General features: G+C 42.6%; 1 protein-coding gene across 1 annotated transcript in view; it reads left to right on the forward strand.

Moving 5' to 3' along the window:
- The window catches only part of LOC123984882 (ribonuclease inhibitor-like), a 14,746-nt gene that overhangs the window by 428 nt on the left and 3,442 nt on the right, over positions 1–10,876 (forward strand). Inside the window, exons 2-8 of the mRNA XM_046072142.1 lie at positions 3–1,001; positions 1,600–1,773; positions 5,553–5,726; positions 6,868–7,041; positions 8,945–9,118; positions 9,432–9,608; positions 9,758–9,931. Coding sequence (XP_045928098.1) covers positions 3–1,001; positions 1,600–1,773; positions 5,553–5,726; positions 6,868–7,041; positions 8,945–9,118; positions 9,432–9,608; positions 9,758–9,931 — 2,046 coding nt within the window. The remainder of the gene's footprint in view (positions 1–2; positions 1,002–1,599; positions 1,774–5,552; positions 5,727–6,867; positions 7,042–8,944; positions 9,119–9,431; positions 9,609–9,757; positions 9,932–10,876) is intronic.

Genomic DNA, 10,876 nt, shown 5'->3' on the forward strand with positions numbered 1-10,876 from the left:
AGAGTCAGTGATGAAGAGCTGTCCAGCAGAATCATCTCACACATCAAGACCTCCAGGAGCCTCCACATCATGTGTCTAATCCCAGTCTTCTGCTGGATCACTGCTACAGTTCTGGAGCACATGTTGACTACAGAGCAGAGAGGAGAGCTGCCCAAGACCCTGACTGACCTGTACTCACACTTCCTGCTGGTTCAGATAAAGAGGAAGAAGCAGAAGTACGATGAGGGACATGAGACGAGTCCACAGGAGCTGACGGAGGCTGACAGGGAGGTTCTTCTGAAGCTGGGGAGGCTGGCGTTTGAACATCTGGAGAAAGGAAACATCATGTTCTACCAAGAAGACCTGGAGCAGTGTGGTCTTGATGTCACAGAGGCCTCAATGTACTCAGGAGTTTGTACAGAGATCTTCAAAAGAGAGAGTGTGATCTTCCAGAAAACAGTCTACTGCTTTGTTCATCTGAGCGTTCAGGAGTTTCTGGCTGCAGTCTACATGTTCCACTGTTACACCAGCAGGAACACAAAGGCACTGGAGGACTTCCTCGGGGATTTCTTTCTGAGGAGAGCCATGCAGAAATCCCTTGAAAGTAAAAATGGCCACCTGGACCTGTTTGTTCGCTTCCTTCATGGCCTCTCTCTGGAGTCCAACCAGAGACTCTTAGGAGGCCTGCTGGGTCGGACAGACAACAGTCCAGAAATCATCCAGAGAGCCATTAACAACCTGAAGAAGATGAACAGTGAAGAGATCTCTCCTGACAGAAGCATCAACATCTTCCACTGTCTGATGGAGATGAACGACCACTCAGTACATCAGGAGATCCAAGAGTTCCTGAAGTCAGAGAACAGATCAGAGAAGGAACTCTCTGAGATCCACTGCTCAGCTCTGGCCTACATGCTGCAGATGTCAGAGGAGGTTCTGGATGAGTTGGACCTGAAGAAGTACAACACATCAGAGGAGGGACGACTGAGACTGATTCCAGCTGTGAGGAACTGCAGAAAGGCTCTGTAAGTCCAGATGTGATTAACATTATGAATCAATTAGTTATTTAAATAGTCCGTTCGTCTATGTAACTTTCCTCGGATGATGGCGGTAAAATGCAAACCTGGTGAAACAAAAGAAAGATGTTATAGATTGATGTTGAGTTTTTATCACAGCAGCTTTGATCACAACATATAGCAGTATTTAACAGGTAAAAAAACAGATTATCACAGAAAACGGAAGTCGTAGAGAATTGATTTCATGCAATTCCTTTTTTCTGTAATGGTTCCAGAGCCATTTCATAGTGAGCATGGAGGATGTTAGAGGACACCAATCCCCCTTCTTAAAGAATATAGATTTAAAAAGAAGCTTAAATAAAGGGTTCTACTTTAAATAACACAAGTCTCATGTTCATTATTTAAATATAGTAGTCTATGTAACTTAAATAATATAGTATGTAAGCAGCCGTTGTGGTCACAGACATGGGACCAGATCAAACTGACAGGTTGAAACCATTATGGAAGCCTAGATGTAACAAAATTTTCTCTACCTTCATCTGCAAAATTAAAGCAGTTTTGTAATCAAATGCGTAAAGTAAATATAAAGTTTCCTCTTTTATGACAGACTTTCTGCATGTGGACTCTCAGAGACTCACTGTGAAATTGTGGCCTCAGCTCTAAAGTCTAACCCATCCCATCTGAGAAAGCTGGACCTGAGTAAAAACAAGCTGCAGGATTCAGGAGTGAAGCTACTGTCTGCTGGACTGGAGAGTCCACACTGCAGACTGGAGACTCTGAGGTGTGTTCACCGTTTGACAGAGGTTTCAAATGTTTTGTTAATAAACGTTTGGGATTTGCCTGTGAACAAATGATGAAATTTTGCAAGTAATGAAAAATGATGAGGATGTAGAGTGTATGAGGGATACGAATGAGGTTGTTGAAGATCTGATGATAGCACATAAAAAAGATGGTATGTAAACTGAGAGAGAGACGGGTTAGATCACAGTTTGCAAAGTTCAGTAACGGTTAAAATAGGAACTGTGATGATCTTCAATGATATCAGAAGCGTGTGGTGGTGCATTTAACCAGAGCTAAGAGTAATAATCAGCCAACATGTCACAAAAAAGCAGAATTCAATATCTGAGGATTTTAAAAAACAAGCTGGAGAAGAAAAATGACTGTTGTAATTACTATAAAAGATGTCAGGTTATCCTTTCTGTTAACAACCCTAACAAAGCAAACTCTATTTAAGAATCATCAAACTTTTTTATCCATCCATCTTTAAGATCCATGTAGAGCAAACTCATAGGTCCTCCAGTCCTGCGCTCATTAGAACATGTCAAAAGGTGCAGCACTCTTCAATAAACATGTATTTCACCTACTTGAAGTCATACAAATGATTATGAACGACATATCAAATTTGAAATATCTAAGAACAAAATTAAAGATGTTTAAACATTTGAAATTATATGAATCTTCCTTGATTTCAAAAATCTCAAACATGGCCTTCTGATATATATATAAGTGCTCTAGTGAGGGATCGTCATTTTTATCTGCTGTAGCCAGCATTAGCACCGCCCAGTTCAAATTGAACTGTTCAAAAATGTAGCAAGCATCTTAAAATTCATCCACAGACTTCAAAACTTTGCTTCAAAGTAACGAGTTAGGGGAACTATAGCGGAGTCAAAGTACAATACTGTATATTACTTTTAAATGTAGTGGAGTAAAAGTCATAAGATTCCAAAAGTGAATACTCAAGTAAAGTACAGATACTCGAAAATTGGACTTAAGTACAGTACTCAAATATATGTACTTTGTTACTGTCCACCACTCGCAAATAACTACCTGTATGAGTGCTCTTATGTTATAATGTATTGGCAGGAAGTGGGGGCTTTTATTTTCATAAAACTGTAAGGGATGTTGTTGCAGATGAACCTTGTTGAATATGAATATATAATGTGTCTGCTCCGGTAAAGGTCTCTGTGATTGTCATTTACCGTCCACTAGGACAAATGGGTAACTTTGTGGAGGAGCTAGATACACTGCTGTCTTCAATCGTAGAGCATGACTGTCCCCTACTAGTCCTCGGTGACATGAACATTCACTTAGACAATTCAAACTCAGCAGACTTCCTGTATCTGATTCAGCCCTTTGATCTAACACGGGTTCTCAGCCTCCCGACCCACAAAGCTGGCAAGGTGCTTGACCTAGTTCTTGTCCGAAACTGTGCCACAGAGTGCGTAACAGTCACACCTCTACATGTGTCTGACCACTATTTCATTCAGTTCACAGTATGCCTACAGGAAAAGCCCATTCTTCCAACACCATTGGTTTCACACCGCCGCAACCTCCATAACCTGTCTCCCGCTCACTTTGCCTCAGTGGTAGCTTCCGCTCTACCCTCCCTCAACATATTTTCCTCACTTGAGGTCAATGATGCCACACAATCTCGTGATCTACTCTAAACTCATGCCTGGATAGCCTGTGTCCTCTTTCCACCAAGCCTGCTCACCCAAACCAGTCCCACCCGTGGCTAACTGATACCATCCGTGGGCTCGGTACTTATCTCAGAGCGGCTGAAAGAAAATGGCGAAAAACCAAAGACCCCGCCGACCTTAAGGGCTTTCAATTGCTCCTATCCTCCTTCTCAACAAGCACCAGTGCTGCCAAAACTGCGTTCTATAATGACAGAATAAGCAGTGCCACTGACTCAAGGAAATAATTTTCCACTTTTAAAGCACTACTAAATCCTCCTCCACCTCCACTACCCACAAACTTGTCTGCTGATACCTTTGCTGCCTTCTTCACAGGCAAAGTGGAGGCCATAACTAGCCAATTCTCTGAAACACTCAAACTCAACCATTGTAGCAGTCCTACTACATCTTTTCCTCTGCCCTCCCAGGTCAGTGGTTGTTCACTCTCCTCGTAAGTATCAGAACTCTTGACCCGTAGCCGTCCAACTACATGGCCACTGGACCCGATTCCTACGAATCTCCTCCAAACCATATCTCCTACTGTGGTCCCGACAATCTCTCATGTGTTAAATACTTCTCTGGCTTCAGGAACCTTCCCGACCACTTTCAAAAGGGCTCGGGTTACACCCTTGCTAAAAAAAGCCCTCACTTGACCCAACTCAAGTTGAGAACTATTGACCAGTGTCTCTTCTACCTTTTTTATCCAAAACTATTGAACGGGCAGTATTCAAACAGGTCTCAGAATTCAGCTGCCTTTGACACAGTCAACCACAGGATCCTGCGTTCCTACAATGTTTTGTGGCAAGGACTATTATCCTCCTCCCATTGCCTCTCCACAGGGGTGGCCCAAGGTTCAGTGCTTGGGCCCCTTCTCTTCTCAATTTACACCTGCTCACTGGGGCCGATCATTCGCTCGCACAGCTTCACTTACCACTGCTACACAGACGACACGCAACTCTACCTATCCTTCCCGCCAGGTGATCCCACTGTCTCGGCGCGGATCACGGACTGTCTATCGGACATATCTGCATGGATGAAGGCTTGCCACCTTCAACTAAACCTCTCTAAGACTGAACTCTTGGTCATTCCAGCCAAGCAATCTATCCACCATAACATCAAACTACAAACCATCACTCCAGCCAAGGTGGTGAGAAACTTGGGTGTCATGATTGATGACCAGCTGTCCTTTTCAGACCATGTTGCTGCTGTCTCTCGTTCATGCCGCTTTGCTCTATACAACATAAGGAAAATCAGGCCCTACCTCACTCAGTACGCCACCCAGCTTCTGGTACAGGCCATGGTTATCTCTCGCATCGACTATTGCAATGCCCTCCTAGCAGGTCTTCCAGCTTGTGCGGTGAAACCCTTACAAATGGTTCAGAACGCAGCAGCGCGTCTGGTTTTTGATCAGCCCAAAAGAACTCATGTCACTCCATTACTCAGTGACCTCCACTGGCTCCCCGCTGCCTCCAGAATTAAATTAAAGTCACTAATGCTTGCATACAAAGTCTGCACCCATCTACCTAAACTCCATAATACAAACTTACGTTCCTTCTCACCCGCTACGCTCCTCCAACGAACGCCACCTGGCTGCCATCCCTGCCATCCCTTCACACAAAGCAATCCCAGTCCCGGCTATTCTCATCTGTGACACCACGATGGTGGAACGAGCTACCACACGCCATCAGAGCAGGGGCGTCCCTCTCTAACTTCAAGAAGCTCTTGAAAACACATCTCTTCCAAGAACACTTCCTCTTATAACACCTCTAACTCCTAACCTCTAACATGCACTTCCTGTGCTCTTCTTCTTCTATCCCCTACAATGATCTTGTATAGATTGCACTTTTTGTTTTGATTGCACCTTGCTAACTCTTACTTCCTTCCCTAGGTATCTACCCCATTGATGTGATATGTACTGTGAGCTCTTACTAGTATTTATTGCTGCTCTTACTAGTATGTTTTGTCAGTTGTAGATCTGTAGTTGATGCTCGGTTGATGCTTGTATGTTGTTCCTCAAATGTAAGTCGCTTTGGATAAAAGCGTCTGCCAAATGAGTAAATGTAATGTAATGTGGTTTTGTCTACATCATTTATTCTCTATTCAGATTTAGGGGCTGCAGCTTATCAGAGATCAGCTGTGCTTCTCTGGCTTCGGCTCTGAAGTCCAAACCATCCCATCTGAGAGAGCTGCAGCTAAGTGACAACAAGCTGCAGGATTCGGGAGTGGCTCTGCTGTCTGCTGGACTGGAGTGTCCACATTGTAGACTTGAGACTCTGGGGTCAGTTCATTGACTCTTTACTTTTGTAGATCTCATATTTGAAAGTTTCTTGTACTAAATTTAGTCTGCAGTCACAAAGGACTTGGACTTTCTTAAAGGAACATGTAGAAAATATCCATTGTTAGTTGTAGAATTAATGTCATACTTTTTGGTAAGTCATCACACCTATACAGAAGATCCTCTTTTGTTTTAAATTGATAAACAAGACCTTGGCTGAGCGTCGCTATGTTGGAGTTTACCCCAGTGGATGAGAGGGTCACCTCCCTACGCCTCCAAACTTCTGTAACATTAGTTGATGACAGCTACACTCGTTACTATAAGTACGTGCAATAAAATCACACTGATCAGCCTCCCTGGTAAAGTCTACTCCAAGGTGCTGGTGAGGAGGGTTTGGCCAAGAAAAGGAACAATGCATTCCTGGTTGTGGAACAATGGACCAGCTCTTCTCTCTCGCAAGGATCCATTCTACATGTGCCTATCCATTCTACATGTGTTTTGAAGATCCAGATAAGGCTTATGACTGAAAGAAATAGATTGCAGCTACATGTGGCCAAAATGGGTTTTCTCAGGAGGGAGGCTGGCATCTCCCTCAGAGATAGGGTAAGAAGGCAAGTTATCTGTCAGGAACTTGGAGTAGAGCTGCTGCTCCTTTGTGTCCAAAGGAACCAGTTGAGGTGGTTTGGGCATCTGGTAAGGATACCCAATGGGCATAAAACGGGAGGTGTTCCAGGCATGTCCAGCAAGGGAGAGGCCTCAGGGTAGACCCAGGACTAGGTGTAGCGATTATATCTCCCCTGACCTTAGGAACACCTCGGGATACCACAGTGAGTGCTGGTTAATGTGGCTTGGGCAGACCAGACCCCAGATAAGCGGTTGAAGATGGATGATTGATGATATAGTTTTTCTCCTCTAATTCCAGACTGGCCTGAGATCAGCAGCATGTGTTTTGATCTATGCTGACATGAATAGGTGTATGAATGTTGTGCTGACATTTGAATGATCCACAATAACACAACGACAAAGTCACTTTTAGGAAAAAGCTCATTGATTAAGACATAGTAATGTTGAACTACACATTTCAAACCTGAACACATCTGATTCGATTATAAACATATATCTCCATAATTTATTTGTTATTAAGATTGTTCGGCTGCAGTTTGTCAGAGATCAGCTGTGCTTCTCTGGCCTCAGCTCTAAAGTCCAACCCCTCCCATCTAAGAGAGCTGCAGCTGAGTAACAACGACCTGCAAGATTCAGGAGTGAAGCTTCTCTGTGGTTTTCTGGAGAGTCCACACTGCAGACTGGAGACTCTGAGGTCAGACACCATTTTTTACTTCTGTGTTGAGATTAATATGATGTGAAAGTTGTGGTGACACTAAAGTGCAGACATAAGGCTGATATTATACTGATCCACATTGAGTATCTTAATGCTAAAGTTTATTTTCCTTTTCAGTGGTTTAGTCCATTAACTGTGGCAGAGCAATGTTCAGCTTAAAACCTTAATATAACAAGAAAAATCTACACTGAATAATTCACTCTGAACCTCAAACTTGGCTAAATGACTTCACAAGAACTTTAACAAGGAACTGCAGGAAAGCAGAGCGCAGGTGGAAACACTTACAAAAACATAATGCTATGACACTTTTCAGCCAGGTTTCAAGACAGTTTACAGCACAGAATCAGCTTTCCTTAATGTCTGCAACGACCTGCTTTTGACTGTCAATTCAAGAAGCAACGCCATTCTTCTTCTCCTTGATTTCAGTTCCTCCTATGACTGTGGAACATACCATACTCATCAACCATCTCAAGCACGGGTTGAGCATTGAGAGTATGCAACTGGATTTGTTCTCCTCCTATTTTGCAAAAATGTTCTTAGTTAGCATAGACCATTTCTCCTCCCCTCACATGCTAATCTCTTCTACGGTGTCCCACAAGGGTCCATCCTCAGTCCCATCCTGTTTTCCATCTAGTTGCATCCCCTTGTTAGTCATACAGAAATATAAAATCTTCTACCACTGCTACACCAATGATACGCAGCTCTACCTATGTCTGAAACTCAACTGCCCATCACACATAAACCGCCTCACGGAGTGCCTTGAGGATAGTAGATGCTGGATAACCCTTAGACCCTTGCAGCTCAGCGATAATAAATCAGAGGTGCTCTTTGCCCCCTGGACTCCATTAAACTACTCACCTATAACTTATTCCAACTATCCCCTTAACCCAAACCCCACGCTACCAACCTTGGGTTTATCCACGACTCTGCCCTTAAAGTTGATAAACAAATGCAGCTGTCAAGTTCAGCTTCTTTCAGCTCCAATCCATACCCAAATTAAAACCGTTCCTTTCCCACCCAGACCTGGACATAGTCATTCAAGCCTTCATATCCTGACTGATCGACTACTGCAACTCCCTCTACTCTGTTATTACCCAGTCATCCATGTTTTTGGTTGTATCTGTGTTTCGCAACTTGGCTTTTTATTTTTTATTATATAGTTTATTGTTCTTTGGCATCTCCCACTGTACAGCATATTTTTTTGTTTTCAGATGGGCATTATTAATAAATTTAACTTAGATTTTTGTCTTAAATGTAAACTTTGTTTTTATAAAATAAATTATAATTACAAATATATAAAAAGATTGGATAAATAACTAATATATTGTTCAAATATTAGACAATAACAAATATAGTCAGTATTTGCCTTTTCCAACATTGTTACGAAGCTATATGATGCTTAAACTGACTGAATAGTTTAAAGTGAAGAAGCTTTGATTTGATGACTCCACTATTCCTAAAAGAAATATTGTAGATGTTTTTATTTCACTTTCCCCAAAGTTCATCTAGATATATTTGGCATCTTTGGAAACTATGGGATCTTGAGTGGAATCTTATATCAGTTTCTGTGGGTTATTTGTGTTTGGCTGCACAGTATGAGTTTGTATAGATGGAGCCACTGTTGGAGCTGCAGAGTTTAAGAGGTGAAGTCGCTACGACTTTGTTGAAGTAGCAGCACGTTGTCATTAATATTACTGAGAGCTTTTTTTTACCTTTTTGTATTTTACAGTTTGAACCTGCATCCTGTTGGGTTCAGGTGTTTGGAGTTTCCTTTTTCTAAACTTCTACATTCTAAACCTTCTTCAGCTCTGAACAGATTATTAAATACGATTTCAAGCAGTAACATTGTCTTCTAAAGATACATCTCTTATTCTTTATTCAGATTAAGTGACTGCAGTTTGTCAGAGATCAGCTGTGCTTCTCTGGCCTCAGCTCTGAAGTCCAACCCCTCCCATCTGAGAGAGCTGCAGCTGAGAGGAAACAAGCTGCAGGATTCAGGAGTGAAGCTGCTGTGTGGGTTTCTGGAGAGTCCACATTGCAGACTGGAGACTCTGAGGTCAGTTCACTGACTCTCTGTTACTATTGTAGATCTGATAAGTTTAATTAACATAAGTTTAGAATCGCTTACCCCACCTTTAATCTGTGTTGACATGAATAGGTGTATGAATGTTGTGCTGACATTGGATGATGTCTGTAGAAGGCTGACATTATGATGATCCATAATAACACAATGACAAAGTCCCTCTACTCATTTTAGGGAACAGCTCATTGATTAGGACATAGTAATGTTGAGCTCCACATTTAAAACCTGAACACATCTGATTGGATTAGAAATGGATTTCTGTCTAAATTATTTATTATTTATTCAGTTTGAGTCTCTGCAGTTTGTCAGAGATCAGCTGTGCTTCTCTGGCTTCAGCTCTGAAGTCCAACCCCTCCCATCTGAGAAAGCTGCAGCTGAATAGAAACGACAAGCTGCAGGATTCAGGAGTGAAGCTGCTGTGTGGGTTTCTGGAGAGTCCACACTGTAGACTGGAGACTCTGAGGTCAGTTCACTGACTTGCTGTTAAATTATGATAATCCACAATAACACAATGAAAAAGTCACTTGACTCATTTTAGACAAAAGCTCATTGATAGGACATGGTAATGTTGAGCTACATATGTTTTATCTCCATCATTTATTCTTGATTTAGATTGTGGGACTGCAGTTTGTCAGAGATCAGCTGTGCTTCTCTGGCCTCAGCTCTGAAGTCCAACCCCTCCCATCTGAGAGAGCTGCAGCTGGGCTACAACAAGCTGTATGATTCAGGAGTGAAGCTTCTCTGTGATTTTCTGGAGAGTCCACACTGCAGACTGGAGACTCTGAGGTCAGACACCATTTTTTCCTTCTGTGCTGAGATTAATATGATGTGAAAGTTTTGGTGACACTAAACTGCAGACATAAGGCTGATATTATATTGATGCACACTGAGTAAGTCTATTTTCTTCTTCAGTGGTTTGGTCTATTGACTGTGGCAGAGCGATGTTGAGCTCCACATTTAAAACCTTAATATAACAAGATGTCTATGAAGATTCTCAGTCATCCAGGTCATAGTTATCCAGCAAAGATTAACGTCAAGGGCAACTGGACATGGTTGAAGATACTGGAAGACGTTTTGTCCCTCATCCAAAGGACCTCTTCAGTTCTGACTGACTGGCAGGGAAACTCAGCTATTTAACCTCAGTGGGGTCGTTATCCCGGGTCATCGATACCGCTGGTTCGTTAGTGTTCCTGGTTGCTGTAACGACAGTTAAAGTCGTTAGGACTACCCGAGGCCACCTGAAGAGGCACTTACAGCCAGGTGGCACTTACAGCCTGTGGATACCCTAAATGGACCTTTGTAAAAAAAACCTGACAAGATCCAAGAAGAACAAAACTACAGGGGAGGAAAAGAAGGTCAAACGCAACAACATTGTGATTCCATACGTGTCTGGAGTATCAGAGAAACTCAGGAGGATTTTCAACAAACACAACATCCCTGTGTTTTTTAAACCCAAGAACACACTAAGACAGATGCTGGTCCACCCCAAAGACCGCACACCCAAACACAAGAAAAGCAATGTAGTGTATGCGGTCCAATGCAGTGAGGAATGCACAGACCTGTATATTGGGGAGACTAAACAACCACGACACAAACGCATGGCTCAACACAGAAGGGCCAACTCCTCAGGTCAAGACTCTGCAGTCTACTTACATCTGAAGGACAGAGGACACTCGTTTGAGGACCACCAGGTGCACATTTTAGACAGAGAAGATGGATGGTTTGAAAGAG

This window comes from Micropterus dolomieu, linkage group LG01 (genome assembly GCF_021292245.1).
Source record: "Micropterus dolomieu isolate WLL.071019.BEF.003 ecotype Adirondacks linkage group LG01, ASM2129224v1, whole genome shotgun sequence".
Lineage (NCBI taxonomy): Eukaryota > Metazoa > Chordata > Actinopteri > Centrarchiformes > Centrarchidae > Micropterus > Micropterus dolomieu.